This window comes from Centruroides vittatus, unplaced genomic scaffold, assembly GCF_030686945.1.
Source record: "Centruroides vittatus isolate TY-2023 unplaced genomic scaffold, ASM3068694v2 contig_341, whole genome shotgun sequence".
Classification (NCBI taxonomy): domain Eukaryota; kingdom Metazoa; phylum Arthropoda; class Arachnida; order Scorpiones; family Buthidae; genus Centruroides; species Centruroides vittatus.
In genome coordinates, this window is record NW_027122166.1 from 1,665,831 (window position 1) to 1,685,537 (window position 19,707).

General features: G+C 30.1%; 2 protein-coding genes across 4 annotated transcripts in view; both read left to right on the forward strand.

The window, feature by feature from the left end:
• The window catches only part of Cdk12 (Cyclin-dependent kinase 12), a 90,228-nt gene extending 86,164 nt beyond the window's left edge, over positions 1–4,064 (forward strand). For both annotated transcript variants that reach the window (XM_067268883.1, XM_067268882.1), the window contains exons 14-15: positions 2,986–3,026; positions 3,129–4,064. In XM_067268883.1, coding sequence (XP_067124984.1) covers positions 2,986–3,018 — 33 coding nt within the window. In that variant the 3' untranslated portion in view covers positions 3,019–3,026; positions 3,129–4,064. The remainder of the gene's footprint in view (positions 1–2,985; positions 3,027–3,128) is intronic.
• On the forward strand, positions 3,193–18,711 carry Ipp (inositol polyphosphate 1-phosphatase). Of its 2 annotated transcripts, none has more exons than XM_067268896.1 (5): positions 3,193–3,318; positions 16,961–17,208; positions 17,273–17,534; positions 17,610–17,784; positions 17,859–18,711. In XM_067268896.1, exons 2-5 carry the CDS (start codon positions 16,975–16,977, stop codon positions 18,343–18,345), a joined length of 1,158 nt encoding a protein of 385 aa, XP_067124997.1. In that variant the 5' UTR covers positions 3,193–3,318; positions 16,961–16,974; the 3' UTR covers positions 18,346–18,711. The 2 variants fall into 2 exon arrangements, with proteins under 2 accessions (XP_067124997.1, XP_067124996.1); XM_067268895.1 differs by lacking the exon at positions 3,193–3,318 and adding an exon at positions 4,810–5,692.
• The last annotated feature ends 996 nt before the right edge of the window (positions 18,712–19,707 follow it).

Below are 19,707 nucleotides of genomic sequence, written 5' to 3' on the forward strand. Positions count from 1 at the left end.
CCGAGCACAGAATTGCGTACATAGCGCTGGTATTAGGATTTTTCATTGTAAAACTGACGCATTGGTGTAGAAATGTATTCTGTTCCAACCAATCAGACGGGTCTTCGTTTGCACTAGTTTGATTTGATCGCCAGAGAGACTTATAAGATGAATTGAGTGAGACGTTTAACTTACTCTTAAGTTTGTTGTTTTGGAGTTTCAGAATAATTGCGATCCTCATTTGAAAAAATTCAATTTCGGTGATTCGTGCATGAAAATCAAAATTGTCCTACTTCAACTTTGTCCCTCTGGTGGCTAAGTCAAACCTAACGTTCATTCTGTTTCATTATTTTTGACTAAAATTCGGACGACTATTCTTAACTTTGGCCTTCTCGTTCAGTGTTTATTTGAAGATTACTTCAATACTACGGAATAATTTCGCATTTCAAATCAGCACTGTGAGGTAGTTTTTGAGAGGATCGGGATCATTTTACTGTTACGAATTAACGGTAAATTGTTTTTTTCCGAAAAAGCGGAAAATAGCAGCTTCAAGAGTATTAGAAAGGCTATAAATTATGAAAAATTGGCTATTTTAACATACGAACATGTGAAGATGTATATAAAAGCTTAGAAACTGTTAACAGCGGATAATGTGCATTCGAACAAGTTTCTCAACTGGGGAAAATCTTGCACCTTCCTCCTAGTCGACGAGAATTTACGTAAATGAAAAATCGAAGAGGATATTCTAAATTTAACTTTCTACCTATCGCAATATACTGTTAATACAGGTATTGTAATTTGGAGTTGATAAAAAATTTAGTTGCAATGCTTATATCTTAGAAACTTCGTGAAATTAACGGGAGACCAATAGATATCAGCATTGATCAGAAAATTACATTTACTAGTTCGTGACCAATCCCAGATCCTGAAGCCAATGAGTTACAAAAGGAGCTTAGCATTTGAAAGTGATGTCTACGCCGATATATAAGTAAACAGAATAAAAAAGAAAATAATCTCGTTATTATAGAATATAAATATTAAATTTCTCTAATAAAAGGAATGTGTACGCGTCTGAAGTTTGGTTTTAAAGTTCATACCTTTACGGGTAACGTTGCTAACTTTAATTTGCTGTAGAACGAACGATACATGGGCGTTTAAACGAATTGCGTTTCATGTGAAAACCGTATACTGTCATGTTTCTATTTGATGTAATGTTAGGTATGAAATGAGTAGCTTCATCGTAAAATAAATATTGGGGAAAACAGCGAAGTTGTGGAAATGACGTAGAAGGCATGTATTCGGAAGGTGTTTCAAGAAGTGCAAAGAATCGTCTTTATCAAACAGTATGGAAATTCATGGGTCAGGTGCCGATTTAAGACAGAAATATTGTGTATTATTTAGATGTTTTTAATGAAATTGTCGTGCACAGGTTGTATTCGCCAATGACTACTTAGTTATTTGGAATGATGTGATGGTCGACGACAATAGGTTTGTTGGGTACTGTTTTCGTTCTGAAGTCAAAAGTTGGCAAATGCATTACATGTTGCAATTTTTAAATGTCTGGCCGAGAAAAAAATTTATGATAAATTCGACAGAACAGGAAATGGAAGTACGCGATAAGAGTTCTAATATAAGAATAGATGTATATGAAATATAAGACCTAGAATTATGGAAGTTTCCAATTAGTTCACACGAGATAATTAAGAAATGATTGGAATTTGTCGAAATGAAAAATATGCGGAAAGTAGATTATCAATGTAAAGATAACTAGAACATGCTCAACCGGCGTTCTACAACTTGGTGAAAGGTATGTAATGCGTTTAGATAATGGTTAAGAGAATATCAATGGTTATTGAAGCATTCCGATTATCTTCGCGATATGAATTTCTGTTCAGGTTTAGAACGGAAAAAACTTATTATAGCCGATTCACTCGACGCTGCGACGAGTGGAAGAACACTTGAATTCAAGTGAAGAGAGAATTGACACTAGGTTCAAGAATTGTTTCAATCTGAATTCGGAAGTTTAGCATAACTAGTATTTATTCGTAATGTTAGAATAATTCAAAATCCAGTCTGTAAATAATAATTGAAAACAAGTATGTTCTCGGGTTAAAAATTGAATCTAGTTTGAAACGTTATCTAGCAAACGAAGGTGGTGAGAATTTTAATTTTAGAATAATTTTGCCATTCGTGTCCGGTAGGTGGCGAGTCGTCGTGCTGCGCTGTAATTCTGCCCATGCGTGCATCGAACTTTAAAAAGCTATGTAGCCGAACGATATTCGCTAGCGATCATGAAACAGTTCGATTTCCTGTCAAGCGAATTCAACTTAAATAAATTTTGTTTCGTAAGACCCATATAAAATATAAGCACGCTACTTCGTTAATTAAATATTTTGACTTCATTGAAGTACTTGGAACTTTCAATGTCAATATATATAACACGGAAAAAATTTAGTTATAAATTTGACTTGCATCAGTAATTAATCCAGAAAAATATTGAAATTACAGTTAATTATTTTAAAAATTTCTAATGTGTATGAGTGTTAATGTTAAATATTTTCATGTAAATTGTTTTAATACAGTATATTATTGATGAGACTACAAACTGTAAGCAGTAATTGTTAATTTACTTTTATGAATTGGAAGTGATTTTAAGTAATTTATTTGCTGTTATAAAATTATTCTTTAATAGTTTTATCATCAAATGTTAAATTATAAATCATTTGATATATTTCAGATAGATTTTTTTTTTGTAATATATGCACATTAATAACCTTTTTAAAACAAAAAAAATTGACAGCTTTTATTTGTAACTGCTGTATAGTACACATATATACAAAATGTTTGTACATGATTAAAATTGCTATACATGCTACCCATTTCTTTAAAATCAAAAATTATAATTTCATATTTAAAATGTTATGTTTTGGAAGAAGTAATAAATTTATTCAGATGCCATTTCATTAAAAACTATTTTTAAAATACATTATCCTTTTCTCTTTCCAGGCGTTAAAGAAAAGTGATGAGTCTTGCATATAGTACAGATGGTAAGAGTAGTTGTAAAATTATTGTTCATATTTACAGATGATAAGCTAAAACATCCTGTAATCAGTTATTGTCTTTTCTCTCTCGTTCCAATTCCAACCAAGGATCTTCAAGCATAGAAGAGTTAGCATACTTGCTAATGTTGTCGCTTCCACCGGGATTGCAGTCGGAACTACGACGGGAGTCACGGAAATTATGCTAGGGGGAAAAATAAATAAATATAAATGGAAAGTTTTAAATTGTGCAACTAGATGGAAATTGAAATTCTCAATAGACAACAAAATAAAGATTCAGGTGAGCAACAAGATCTATGGTCACTTGATGTTTGATTATTAATCAGTGTTATGTCGTCGATAAAAAGAATTTATAATAATTTGGCCGTTAATTCCCTCTGTACATATGAAAATATCTCGTGAGTGAATGACTTTTGTTATTTGATTGAATGCAATCTTATTTTGATTTTTTTTAATTAATAATAATATACAACAAGTTCTTTGTATATCTGTTTTGTTTATATAAAATTAGAATTGGCAAATTTATTTTGGTAAGGTGTATCCATACAGTCTGCAAAATGTTAAGTTATAAAGAAGTGTGCCTCAACTACTAATTTTTGCACAATAAAACTCTCCAAATTGAGAGTATGAATCTGTTAAAAATAAAAACAAATTGTGGGTAAAAATTTTTGTGTGTATATAATGCTTGTAATTTTTTAAAATATTTACTTAAATTTAGATAATTAATAGGCAATGTTTCTAATCTGCAATGTTCCATCAAAAAAAATCAGTAAAAGTTTAATGTTATATTTTGGGAGAGTCTGTGATTTAAATTATTTGTACTCAAGTAAGATGGCAGTTGTCTCAACATCCAGAAGCCATAGCAACGGTCTTTCCATCATCCCAGAATCGGCAAGAAGCGATTTGGTCAATAATTTATCAACTTCCAGTCAATGAAAAAGTTTGATGTGTAATAATTACTATTGATGAAAAAGTAGACAGTGAGACGTGTACATGTGGAATGGAATAAAATTGTCAAGAAACCTTTGCTTTTTTGTTATCTAAAGAGTTTCTCATTACAAAGTTGTCACAGTCTGCTCTTACATTTAAAAAAAAAAGCAGAACATTTTGCTAATTTTGTCGATGTTTAATATCCTAAATTTGGATTAAATTAATAACAAGTTAGTGGAAGAGCAGAACGTGATAATTTTTACACACAGCCGGAAGCACTATGCATAAAAACAATGTTAGAAATCACAAAAGTAGCTCAGGAATTCAGGTAAGAGTTTATTAATTTGATTCTTTACAGAAATTTTCAAATGTAGAATTATCATTCTTTCATTTTTAAGTAAACAAATCGGTATTTAAATCATACTTATCAATAGAAGGGCAACATTACTTCACAATAACTAGTAAGTAAACCCTAACCCAGAAATGTTTAGGATTAAAGTAATCAACTTTTTAAAACACGATCGAATAGTATTTAGCATAGCGATTTAAATTAACTCTGAACTAATATTGCATTATTTAGACTATTTTAACTGGCAGCAGCCTAGAGATTCTGGAATAGGTATTCAATTTATCTTATAAAATTATAGTAAAATTAAGTGCTTTCAATTAGAGGGATTAAGGGTGTTGAGAGATATATGGTACAATGGCTGGTAAAGTGAGCCAATTTCATTTGAAACAGACCCACTTATCCAGTAATATTAATTAAAGCAGCTTTACCAAGCAACACCATGTCAGGAGGGAGAATGGATGTAACTAGCAGACCCATTCCAGAATCTCCGGTAGAGCACTTCAGATGCCCACGCTTGGATGTTTAGAGTAAAATAAATAATGTTCCCATTACCGTTACGTGACCCTGCATATAATTATATAAATGAACGTAAACTCTACCTTTTTTCTTCCCATAATTCTTTCCACCGGAACCAGAATCAAAGGATTCCCAGCTCAAATTAGGCGTGCGTACGAACGAACCAGAACCATAGGATTCCCAACTGGAATTAGGCGTGCGTGCGAACGAAGGACCCGGAGATATATAATCAGATTGATCGAAATGATGGCCGTAGTACGGCGAACGATTATTCGGAGATTCGAAATTATAGCTTCGATTCGGTGTCCTGGGGCTGTAGCGTCCAATGGGGCTAGCGTTACGAGACGATAAATCGGCTGAAGGTAGTCCTATAGGGGACGAATGCAGACAACGTGGTCGCCTGTCGAATTTGCTCCGTTTCACCTGCGACGGATCGTCGAATCGTTGATTATGATGGACAGGATTGTAGTAAGGACTTCTGTTGCGATCATTTCCGTACATAACTTGCACCAACGGTCCAAAAAAATTGGAAAAAAAACAAAATACAACGATATCACGTTGGTAACAAAAGAACCTAACATGCAGTAATGGCGTCCTCTGGCCGAGAATGTAATCTCAAACCAGTAATTTTGCTTTAACCTCTTTTTTTTCTTGTCGAATAATGCAGAGAGATGATATACTCAAGAAAATGATTTAAGACGATTTTGAGGTATTTATTTACGAAAACGATTCAAAAATGGCCGAGATGTTCGTAACAAAACTTCGTCTGGTTTTCGACCAGGCAGCGCGGTCACGTGATGCGCTCCCGCTTCCGTCATAGAGGATAAATGTCGATTTAATGCAATTAAATGATCGAGAGGTAAATATTCCATCGTGTATCGTTAACGTTAAACGTTTATTTACGATATTTTTTGTAATTGTATAACTCCCGATACGTTTAACGGTTATTAATTAGGATTTAATTGTGTTATTGACGACGGTGTCGTCTAGTTATAACGGATAACGATAAATGTAATTAAAAATCCGGCTTGCCGTGGCGTAATTTAAGGAACATTATCAATTCGGATACGTTCGGGTTTATTTTGACAGGTTAATTCGTTTGGCAAGGTTGGGTTTTGATGTTTAATTATTTATAGTACGAAGCGGAAGCAACGCCCGAAAATAGCTCGCGATCTGTTAATTAGATTTGACCCACGTCGAAGTTCTTTCATTAGAACTTGTTTCGTCTAATTAAGTTTAAGTTGGAAAAAATTATGTAAGCGCGCTTTTACGCGTCCCCTTTCGTGTAGAGGAAAAAATCGCTTATCGTTAGCGAATTTCGAAGAATTACAAGTGCCGATCCCTTATCTATCTTCGTATTTATTATTATATGATAGATAAATGGAGTTGGGACCGATCCCAAAAGCTGTCTCGACCATTTTCACACGGTTTTTACATAAGTTAAATGTCTCTGCTAATATATATCTGTTTGGGTCTACTACATAGCCTAGTTGTAATTATATAATGTGCAGACAGGACATGGAAGTTGGGAAGTTGTAGATAACCTATTTTATTATATGTAGGGGGCCTCAAAATGTGATCTTTTCTGCCCTAGATTTTTAGCTAAATGACTTTACTAGCCCACCTTTATATAGTCCTACATGCAAATATAATAATTTGCCCATAAAATCAAAATTTTTGAAATTATAATCTGGAATATAAGTAGGCTGTGTATTTATTAGTATTGTTATTATTATAAAATAACACGCCTTTAATACCTTAAATCTACTATATGAAACAAATACTAAAACCGACTAACGTTTTCGGTTTAATATTAAGATCTTTTTCGAGTCGATTTATGCTCCGATATTCGGAATGCAAAACGAACGATGACGTATTACAAAACTAAGAAAAAATTTTAAAATATATAATTATAACAACATTAGTCAGTTTTAGTATTTTTGTACTGGCAATATAAGGTATTAAAGGTTTGTTGTGTTATGGTTTATGCGTATCCAGTTTTCAATAGAGAAAGACATTATTATTATTTCACTATTTTGTAGTTTTTAGTTTATTGTTTGAATTTCATAGAAAGAGACTTTTAAATTGAAAAGTTTTAAAAAAATTAAATGTAAGGTGCTTCGAGATAAGAAACGTTATGGAAAATGGGAACATTTTTTTTAATGAAAACAAGATCTTACTGTAATATGATAATGAATGTTTGGTTTTGAAATAATGAACAGCTTTTCTTTGTTTCAAAGTCATTCTTGTTACTATTTTTAGTTAACTGTACAAAAAAGAAAAATATTCATTTACAGTGTTAACGTTGTTTTTTAAGTATCTATAATGCTAAACTTGATTTTTGTGCATTTGAAATATTCGGTAGTTGCAAATGAAATGACTGTTTTTTAAAATTTAAACTTTTCGGCCTTGTAGGTCAACTTTTTTCACGCGAACAGTGCTGTGTTTTTGCAATTGGAAGAGCGCACATAATATGTGAATTAAACATGTGAAACTCGCAATATAAATGAGATTACATGTTTCAGAGTACTTTATCTGACAGCATGGAATAAAAGGAAATTGAATAATTTTCTTTTATGAGTATAAGCAGGGACATAATGCAGTCAAAGCAACCTGAAATACCAATAAAACTTTCGTTGAAGGTTCTGCTCACTCACAGAACCTTCTGTGAAATTTTTTGAACCACTGCCTGACTGCCAGTCAGGCAGTGGTTCAAAAGATTTCATTCTGGGAATACAAATCTCAAAGATCAGAATTGAAGAACCTCATCTGACTGTCCAGGAAATCTTTGAAAGGTTGAACGTATTAGACTATATTCAACCATTTAACCATTTTTTGACATCTAAACATGTTAGGGAAAGTCAAGAGGCTTGACAAATGGGTACCACATGAACTCAGTGAGAGAAATAAATAGCATCATTTGGAGGTCTGCAGTTCTTTAATTGTCCATCACAAAAATGAAAGTATTCATGTGATATTCTTCCTCATCCACCTTATTTTCCAGACTTTTTGCCAACAGACTATCATATTTTTTATACATTTGGACAGTTTTTTGGAAAGTCATCGAGGAAGAGGACATAATAAAAAGTATCTTTGATGACTTTTTGGCTTTTCATTCTTGTGTTTCTATCAAGTTGGCATTAATACCTTTCTACTGCTTTCGGAACAGTGTATTAATGTTGGTGAAAACAATTTTGATTGAATATGTAAGTTTTAAATTAATAAACATTCAAAGTCAGAAGTAAAAATCAGCCATTTTATTTGCAACAACCTAATACTTTTCTGACATTTAACAGTAGAAGTTAAATAAATTAGTAGTAGTCAATTTTTTTGTGGGATGTAAATACCGTATATTTCCGCAGATAAGACGAGATATAAATTTTCATCGAAGTTTTGTAGTTTTAGCATATATCTATCCTATAAGATGACCCCCAAACTATCAATGTTCTATGAATTTAGTTTAGATCAGCGATCATCGTCTGGATAATAATACTGTATAGTGTATATGGAATTATGTTCTATTTGTAATTTTTCAAATGAACAAATTTTATTTTCAGTTGTCAAGAAACCATGTTGTGCTAGATTGCTTATTCGAATTTTATTTTTCGCCTTGCTATTGTTGCAAACGTTCACACTGATTCGGGCATTCGGGTAATGACCTTGACTATTCACAAAAACATCGTATGGGCTATTCTATTTTGTGGACATGCCCTACTCTCTACTAGTAAATAATTACGGTTTGTCCGTTTTTTTTTATAATGCTTTTAATTTATATAAATTTCAATTTTTTTTTATCTGCCCTATAAGACAACCCCAGATTTTGAGGGCCTTTTTTTATGATTCAACTATCGTCTTATCTGCGGAAATATACGATATATGAAAACAGAATGAAGACTGCTGAGAGGGAATGTCAAAAGAAAAACTCGTCCTGGACCCCATACTTTACACCTGGCCCATTAAGATCTGGACAGTCTGACAGAAATGAATGTCTTTTTTCACATAATGTGAATTTTAACTAAGATGTTTAAGAATTAAAGTAGGGATTGAAAGAAATTTTTTAACCAAACAGTTTTAAAAACCAAATTTGACCTTGTAAACTTATTAAACAATAGATTAATAATAATATTTGCAGTTGATGATGATGATGATGATGATGATGTCAGAACATGAAGTATAAAGAGGACTCAAAACTGTTAGACAGTTTTAGATCCATATATATATGTATATGTATATCAATAATTCTCATAAGAGAGAGTTATAAAAAGGAATATAGAATTAACCTCATGGCTATATTCATGTAGAATACAACTTAAGAAATATACAATTAGTGTAATAATTGAATGTATATTTGTTATTTTAGACAGTCATTATATAATGCTCAATAATAAAACAAATCAATATTTAAAAAATCAGTTGCTTGCTTTATTTCCCAATATAAAAAATAAAAAAGACTAGTTTCTAAAGATGTAATTTGTTTTAGGTTTTACAAATTAAATGAAAACATGTCTTTAAAATACCTGACAGTATGTGAAAGATTGACATTACAAACAAATGATTTCCAAATAGTAATTGGCTTTTAATAAGTTTATTAAAGTTATATGAATTAGTAGCAATTGTAAATACTATTTTCAGTTTATTCACTCCACTTCTGCTGCTTTCCTCGAGGCAAGAAATGATCTACTTTGCTTGGTGTCAAGGATAACTGTCCATTTCATATAATTGTAACTTACTCATCTCTGCTGTAGACACTGAATTTATCAATGCATGAATATATATCACTTACATGCAGAAAATAAGGATAAAGGATACATTAAAAATCATCATTTAATTGACAATTATTGAAAAATCTCTCAAGACATGTTTACTTGATAGTAGATTATTTTATGATTGAAATGTCTTCACTTTGTTAAACTTGATAGTAGATAATTTTTAAAAAAATCATAACACTTTGATATATAATTTATAATTATTTACGTCTGTAAAATGCTTAGTCTTATTACTTTATAAATTGCTCTGATAGTTTTGAGGCATATAAAAGTTAAATTTTACAATAAAAAACATGCTTATGTTAAAATTCATTAAGATAATGTCTGACATCAGTCAGATCTTTAATTTTGTAATTTGTTCACATATTGATTTGAATTAAATTGAGAAAACTTCATGACAGAGTGAACTTCATATGTGATAATCCTTTTAATTATATAACAATAAACTGTTCATTAAATCAAACTTCATTATTAACCATTATACTAGTACTAAATCTTACAGCAGTAAATATGTCATCCAAATGCATATAAGACAATAAAACTATCTTCAAGAGTTATAAAATACAAAATTTAAAATTAGCATTTTGTTAGAATTCTTAAATTTTAATTGAAATTTTAAGAAAGTTTAATAAAATAAAAATATTGTGAAATGCTAAAAAAAATATTTCATATTTATCTTATTTCAAAATGTTTGCTCTCTACAGAATGAATCCATGAAAAAATTATGCTTATGTAAAATACATAAGGCTTTGGCAAACAACTATTGAAATATTCAGTAGTAAAATTCTTAGTTTTGACAGATGTTTAATAATACAGAGCAATTTATTATATATAGTTGCTCTGTATTATTATTTAAACATTAATTAAATAATAATGATAATAAGATAAATAATTTGGGAAATTTAATTTGTTTTTGATTGAATAACCTTAACATTAAATAAAATATATTTGCAAATTACTGCAAAAAAAAATACTAAAATACTATACTATGATGATATAACATTGAACATATATTAATTAGTTTATATAAAATTTAAGAAAGTGATCCCCATTCAAATAACAATAATAAATCATATTTTGAAAGCATTGTTTGGAAATTGGTTGTTTTGTCTGTAACATCTTAACTTCAGTTCTTAAAAGAAATATGTTTAGTTTGACTTTATAGCATTGTCTGTATGAAATAATAATTGCAAGTATTATAATAATTAAGAATGTTTGCACTTAATATTATAATAAGAAAAATAAACATTTTGGGCAGAAAAATCAATGTTTATTATTTAGTTGAATATTTTAATGGCATATTATTACTGTTATTCCCAAAGACTCATTATGTAATACATAAATGGAAAGATAATCTGCACTTAGCTGATCTATAAAATTATGTGTAACTCACATATATGATTGATTTAAATGGTCAAACTACTACAGGAAATTTATTCCTTATTTGGTAACGTTTTCAACCATTCTGTATTCAGTCTCAGCTTGAAATAAATACTGTACAAATGATACAGAACTCTCATTTGAAATTGATTTGTTAAGTTTACAAAACAGTTGTTATAGAATTTAAATTAGAATAAAAATAATTTTGACTTTCTGAGCTTTACAGTTTTTTAAATTAATGTATAAAACCTGGCACCATACTATATCATATACAGGGTGATTTGAAATGTATGAAAATTTTTTGCATGTATTTAGAATCACCCTGCATATAATTAATTGATTAATTCCAATGTGGTTGGAGAGTTGTTTTCCATATTTTTTTTTACCATGACTAATGTTAAAGAATGAGTATACTAAGTGAAGTGAAGAATAATACATTTTAATGTTAAAATAAATATTTCTAGTATATTTATTTATCTTGATAACATTGGATGTCCAAGCCAGGGCCGGATTTACCAATCCAGGGGCCCTGGGCACAAATTTGGTGGGGGTCCCCCTTTAAGAGTAGGCAAATTTGATGATTTAGAAAATTTACACAAAATACTGTACTTTCAATTAGATTTGAACTAGGAAGTTGTAAATTTCATTTAAAAATAAGGTTATGTAAACATACATATATTTTATTGTGTAAAACTAATTATTTTAATTTAACTGAAAAATACCTATGTGAAATTTTTTCCTGAAATTTTCCGATGTTTCATAGGTTTTTTCCCGGGTTTGGTTTTCTTTGCCTGTTGCCCTCATGATTAGGCCACACTAGGCTGTCGCGGTAATAGAAAAAAAAATTATGTTTAAACATAATTTTTTTCAGTTTTGTGGGGGCCCTGGGCACAGGCCCCAAATGCCCTTATGTAAATCCGGCCCTGGTCCAAGCATTTCTATAGAGTAATTAATTGAAATAACTTTATACTTGATTTTATTATTTCTAAACATAAAAAAATTTAAAATGTTAGCTTAATACTAAGTAATTTGACCTAGAGGTAGGCATTAGGCACCATCTCACTATCAGGCTTATATTTAGTTATAATGTTACTTAGATTGTTATCTTAAAATTTCAGCATTGATGCATTCAACTTGTCACATGGACAAGTAAGCTAATTAAATACATACTAGACTTGTTTTCCTATTACCTATCTTAAAGTTCATGTTCAAAATTAAAAACAGAAAATAGAACAAAGATATTGAAATGATGAACAAGGTTTAACTGTTACGGTTTAATTACTGTTTTGATATTAGAATTTGTAGTTTTAAAGGTTAAATTGAGAACACCCCATTATACATTTTTTAAATATTTGTTTGAAAAAGCTACTGTACATTTCATAAAGTGAATTATATAAATGATAGAATTAATCTATCATTAGTATAATTATTGTATTTATTAGAAATAAGTAATTACAATATATGATACCTGTATAAAAACAAAATATAAAATTTATCATACCAGTAAGTATTATAAAATGTTCAAGTGTGCAAAGAATAATGATTCAGCAAAAAAAAGTTACACTGATGAATCATAATATACTCTTAAATTAACCTACTAAATGAATATTTTATTCATTCTTATTTGAGCATTGTTTGAATGATGAAAGTGTTTTTTGTTCATGCAAAATGTTTCGCGATACTAATATGTTTCAACATAAAATTTTTTCTGGTCAATTAAAATATCTGTAAATGCCATGTTACAGATAAATAAGTTTTGTTTAATTTTTTCTAATATTCTAATATATATATATAATTAGTTTCATTTTAGATGAGTTTTTAAAATTCTTATACAATTAATATGTTTGAATTAATTTGTTTAAAAACTTTTACTTAATATTCATGTAATTCTCAATGCAACACATTCCTTTCTGAAATAATAATTTCACTTGTTTTTATATGTTATAAAAGTGATGGCTAAGCATTTTGATTGTATGTTTTCTCTGATTTAAAAAAAAAAAAAAAAAAAAAAAAAACATTTTTTAGAGAACATGAAATGTCTTTCCAATTATTATTGTTTTCTGAGACTGAATAGAACAATTTCTTGCAAGATGTTTGAATATAATTTGTCAGAGCTTTCAAATAAGAGTAAGGTTTTTTTAGAAACTTTGATATTAGTCTTAATGTTTTTAAGGCTCATTCAGAAAATGAGCCTCTAAATTAGTGTTTTATTTGTTTACTTTTACTAAACCCATATGAACCTTAATCTGAAATTAGACACACATTACATTAAATTCTCAGGATTGTTAAAATGTTTATTTTTATGATCATTAAAAATTTATCAACAATACAATGATCATGGTTGAAATTTTTGAAAGATTTAGAAATTCCTTCTTTTGTTTTCTCTGGTAAGTCATTATTTATGACAGTGACCTTGTTTGTTTTCATAGATATTAAAGATGTGGTATTAATGTAGATTCGTGTAGATCTAAAATTTGTTTTAATATCAACTTGCAATTTGTCTGATATAGCAGTGTTGTTATATGACAAATATCAGACTGTTTAACTGTGTGTTATGTCTAAACTTTAGAATTTTTTTTAAGTGATTAGTTTGGAAAAATTTTTTTTAGATTAATTGAAACTTTCAGAATTGGTGTGAATTTTCAGTGTTAATCATTTAAGATGCATACAGGTAGGAAATTAAGGTGATGTTAAATGTTGATAGCAGGTTCAACCAGTCATTTATATTCAGAAGAGACAATTGGTGGCACTAGTGGTTGATGTTCATGTTGCCCTAATTTTGCCATCTGTTTGCGTCAGCCTTTAGACAAATTGTGTGACAGCACTGATCTAAATATTTTCCTAAATTGTAGAATGCATTATAGAAAGTGTATGTTGTTATAACTATATTGATATATAATCATCATTGTGATTCGGTATTTTGTATGTATATTTATTATTATTATTAATTAAATAAAAGACAAATATAAATACTTCGTAAGACAATTTAACTTACAAATATTAGTTTAGAGAAATTTTTCAAACATTTTGTAAACAAGGTATGCTGGAATTTCTATATCTTCTAATAAGAATATGAATTGTAATGTTCTAATCTTACTAAGAATTATTTGTTTTAAGATTTATTATCTAAAAAAACTGAAAACTTTTCAATTTTTTCATATCTTAAATTTTTTAATTACTCTTGCATCCATTTTTGTAGCTTATAAAAATTAATATAATTTTTTTTAAACTGAGAAACACTATACAATCTTTGTAAACTTTTTCCATTTTTTAATTTTTAATAGTTTACTCTTTACTGTGTATACTGCTGTTCTAAATTATTGTACACCTGCTGAATTTATGATTTAGCAGAATGTTAATAATATAGGTGTAACCTAAGAAGAGAATAAAATATTATCAATAAGTAATAAATTTTGCAATTTAACAACAACTTCATCCAGAATTATTTTAATGTTTTTTGAGTCTTAAAAGCAGCAAAATTAGAAACACTATTTTTTTTAATACTTTTTTGGCTGTTATAACATAACATAGAAAAGTGTTGTAATCTCAAATGTTTACTTTCCTATTACTTTCCCAGTTGTTGTTATATAATAATGTAATTGTGTCATATTTGACCCATCGGGTTTCTGGAATCTCGATGTTTTCAGACCCTCAGTTCAAAAATGTCAAAAAAAAAAAAAAATTGTGTGTGTGTTGTCATCTATTTCATTTAATATCCAGGATGGTTTAAAGATTAAATAATAAAATTCAGCATGATAACTTGTATATGAGGGGCATTGATGCTATTAAATTTTGATTGGCTATATCCTAGGGTTCTGCAGAAGACAAGTTGGGAAAACCTGATATACAATGGAGGAATAAAGAATTTTTAAACTATGTTAGATTGGTCACTTGGTATGATAAATCCTTACATAAGATAACCTTTGTAATTGTATAAGCCAAATACTATAATGTAAATATAAATAAATAACGACTAACCTGTTACAAAGCTATACATCCACCAAAGCCGAATTATCGGGCTAGAGTCGGCTATAATAAATAAATAAATAATATGACAATTTGGCACTAGAGCTTGGCGTTAGGCACCATCTCTTACTAAACTTAATAATTATAATTAAATTAAATAAATAATTTTAATAATTTGGAACTGGAGGAAAAGAAATCGGCCCGAAGCGGGACTCGAACCCGCAACTTCTGCTATCCGTGCAGACACGTTACCAGTTACGCTACCCGGACCTTCGGTGCGATCTCCTCTTCCAGTATATATAAGCTATCGACGGCCATTACAATGCCGGCTGGGGACACATCCGGCATTGTAATGGCCGTCGATGGTCGTCGTGTTAGCTTATGTATACTGGAGGAGGAGATCGCACCGAAGGTCCGGGTAGCGTAACTGGTAACGTGTCTGCACGGATAGCAGAAGTTGCGGGTTCGAGTCCCGCTTCGGGCCGATTTCTTTTCCTCCAGTTCCAAATTATTAAAATTATTTATTTAATTTAATTATAATTATGAAGTTTAGTAAGAGATGGCGCCTAACGCCAAGCTCTAGTGCCAAATTGTCATATTATTTATTTATTTATTATAGCCGACTCTAGCCCGATAATTCAGCTTTGGTGGATGTATACTATAATGTAATATGATAGAAGGGTTAGAAGTATGAAATAATTTTAACATTTGTTATTTTTTGCTTGGTCAGTGCCAGGCTTACCTGCTAGTTTTATAGATATGAAAAGATTCTTATGTGTATGTCTCTAATCTAGATAATAAATTCCAGTAGACTGTCTTATAGCTTCAAGGTCAGGAACATTATTTATTGAGAATTCAGGTTACACATACATTTTGGGCTTATTTTGTTTCTAAGCCTCTCTTCGGTACTATATTACAATAAAATTGAGAAATATTAGAAACACAACCTAATATGATTCGTTTAAATGATACCTAATTACAAACTTTTTTAACATACCCCAAAGGAGTGAGCCAAGGCATGTTTACATAAATCTTTCCTTCCATACATCTATCAGTGGCGTAGCGAGGGTGGTGCAAGGGGGTCTATCATGCACCAGGCATCACTCGCAGAGGGGTGCCCAAATGGTCTCCAAGACAAACTATATGTGTTTCTGGAAGGGGGCGCTAGTTATGTTCCCTATGCTACTGACATCTATATGTCACTTTTGTGTTATACATCAGGTAAACATTCCTTATTGAATAAACAATATAAATAACATCGAAAAAACATGCAGTAAAAATTGGTGTAAATATATTTTTATAAAAAAAATAAAAAACAAATCTTTTTTATCATTTTAAATCACCAGCACAGTTCAAGTGGGCATGTATCTTATTCATATTAAAATTCTAAAAAACTTTTTAAACTTTCCAACAACCTTTATATCTCACTACACTACATAATCACAATTACAATTTAGGTTGCTTATAAATCAATCACAATGCAAGATAATATTAATTATTTTCACACAATCATATGATGTACAGTACCTGTACCATACAATACTGCACATGACTGACCACTATGGAAAATGTTTTGCTGTGAAAAGGACTAACCAAAATTAATATCCATTGCATGCACTACAGAGCTTCTCATTGTATTGTGTTGTGGAATTCTGACAATTAATAAATTTAAAACTTTGGATACTGGCTTTGAATTATCGTTTTCTTACAATATGTTAATAAATTATTTAAATTCTTTTGTATTAGTGGTTTAAGAAAAAAAAAGGCAAATTTAGCATTGGGTACTTGAAGTAAATACCCAATTCCAAATCATCACTGTTAGTAATATCTTACTTTTGAATTTGCAGATTTTAAACATAAGTAAATTTTATTTTTTCACATCAAATACAATGACATTTTGCAAGAATGTAGCTATAAAATAAATTTAATATACATTGATTAAGTTGATTTTTATATAAATATTTAAAAAGTTATTTTTAAAATTTTGTTAATACTGCATTTTTCTCCCTTGGCAGAAACTTGAACAGTTATGGCCGTAGACTGTTCCAGGTTGCAGCCTGCAGATACTTTATTGCGTGATGTGATAAATGTTTCAGAAAAGGCTGCCGAAATTGCACGTTCATGTCGGGCAGAGCGAGAGCTGTTCTCTTTGCTGATAGAAGAAAAGAAAGATGATAAGAAAAATAGGCGGTTTATCAGAGATTTTAAGACCCTGGCTGATGTGCTAGTCCAGGAAACTATACGATATGATCTTGATAGAAAAGTAAGTGTTGCATTCTATCTTAATTTCATTGCAATAATTTGATAACTTAATTCTTTATATTTAGTACCCAGATATCGGTTCTCACATTTATGGAGAAGAAGAAAATTGTTTTACTAATGCCTTGGGAGAATCTATTTCTGTTGTAATAGATAAATTTCAGGAAAGTACAGTTTCCAAATTGACTACAATTTTGGATGGAAATGTAGAAGCAGCTAGACTCTTAGCCTCTGCTGTACATTGCAATGTTAATGTTGACATCGTTACACCTTTTGATGAAACTGTTAATTTACCATTAGATAAAATTGGAATTTGGATAGATCCCATTGGTGAGATTTTATTCCTTTTAAATACAACTTATCGTGTGTTTTACATTTAATTGGAAATAATATATTATTCTTCAGACTCCACATATGAATATATTTATGGAATCTATGAAGATCTGAATTTATCAGAATTGGTTACATCTGGTTTGAAATGCGTATGTGTCTTAATTGGTTTGTATCATTTAGAAAGTGGTCGTCCCATCTTGGGAGTAATTAATCAGCCATTCCACATTTGGGATTCCACTTTGAATAGGTACAGACAAAATTTGTCTTTTAATAATTCATTTATTATAAACATCTAGTGATTGATTTTTCTGTATTTCTTAGATGGTCAGGTAGATATTTTTGGGGATTGAGTTGGAATGGAATAAACAAATCATCACTGAAACATGTAGATGGAAAGCAGACCGGTAGGGTAGTTATGAGCAGTAGTGACGACGAAGAACTAGTGCGTATCTTAAAACAGAAATATGAAGTCGTATTTGTTGCGGGAGCCGGATACAAACTGCTGGCAGTGTGTCTGGGTCTGGCAGACTTCTACGTACTCTCCAAACATTCCACCTACCGGTGGGACTCGTGTGCACCGCATTCGCTTCTGCTGTCTCTCGGCGGAGGCATCGTGAGCTATCAGAAAATTCTGGCAACAGCCTCCGGAGACCTACAGGATAGCCTCTGCGATCTACAACTGTCTTACCACTCCGTCGAAGAGGACAGTCAGGGAGTCGACCGATGGCTTAATAAAACTGGAATGATTGCCTACAGGGATTCCGAAGCACTAGTGGAATTAATAGAATATATCAGATGTCACAAATAGTCTGCAACAATCTAAAAATTTATAATTATGATAAAAAGCTTTATTCATTAATATATTAGAAATATATAATATACTTAAAAAGAAAAACTAATATTTTTAGGTAAAATAATCAAATATTTTGTAACCAAAATCATGAGTAGATATAATTGTTTTAATATAAATCTATTGTACCTGCAATTTGAGAGTTTATTTTTAATTGAACAAATTGTTTAAGTTTATATATTTTATATTTTTGTTGTTCGTGAAAATATTCGTTTTTACATATTTATGAGATTATAAAAATGATTTGAGACCAAATAGACACAATATGTCAGTATATTTGTAACTCTAATCAGTAAAATAAAAGCATATTCTTCTAGTTTATAATGTTATAACTCTTATAGAGAATTGTATATGTGTTACTTATGTTAACATCTTGTTCCAGATACTTTTATAATTGACAGAAAAATAGAACATAATATATCATATTATTCCTTATTCAACTGTGGCTTTTATGTTAATAGTAAGAGTTGACCAGGAAGGATAGTTAAAATATTAACTGCCTTATTTAAAATTATCAAAATTAAATTGCACACACAAACCATGAGCAAATCACAGTTGGAGAAATTTAGAATGCTTGATGTTAAGTAAATCTTAATCTATTTCTTATTTTTCCAAAATATATGAGTTTCACTCCAAATTCAACCTTTTGCAAATCAAGTTCACCTTTTGCACGTAAAAGGTGAACTTCAAAAAGGCATTTGCTAATGTATTTATGATAAATAAATAAAGTTTACAATTTACTAATGGTAATTTCATCAATATGTACAGTACAGTACATATCTATACGAAATTACCACTACCTGTGCAAGAGAACCATTGTACTGTAGATAAAGTTATGTACTGTACACACACTTATCACGTCATTAGAAAATTAAATTGTATTTCATGTACTGTACATCGTATTACAATAAAATTTTGAATTTGTTAATAAAAATGAAATGTAAATGTTATGTACAAAATGCTTGGGAAAAATATTTTCTAGAAATTATATGCTAAAGTGATTTTGGAGTGAAATTCCTGTAAAAATATTTGACTTTAGTTCTTGCCCAATGCGTATAAAATATATTAACAAGAATTTTTAACGTCTTAAATATTTTATTTTAAATTTGAAGATTGTTTACTTAAGATGCTATTTTATGCAAATTCCTGAGAGCTAATACATTGTTAGTGTGCATCCAAAGTAAATTTTTCTTGCTTCATCATTTATAACGTCCAAATAAGTTCAAGTTGATCACCATAACAAAAGTCTACTTAAAAATGATATGAAACTGATTAAGGATGAAAGATTCGTCCAAATTATTTTGCTTGTATTTAAATAGA

Excerpts from the sequence above, each read along its gene's own strand:
- Ipp (XM_067268896.1), top strand. The coding sequence starts at position 16,975 with ATGGCCGTAGACTGTTCCAGGTTGCAGCCTGCAGATACTTTATTGCGT. Across the intron at positions 17,209-17,272 it reads GATATGATCTTGATAGAAAA|TACCCAGATATCGGTTCTCA; the intron begins GTAAGTGTTGCA and ends CTTTATATTTAG. Across the intron at positions 17,785-17,858 it reads TGGGATTCCACTTTGAATAG|ATGGTCAGGTAGATATTTTT; the intron begins GTACAGACAAAA and ends TGTATTTCTTAG.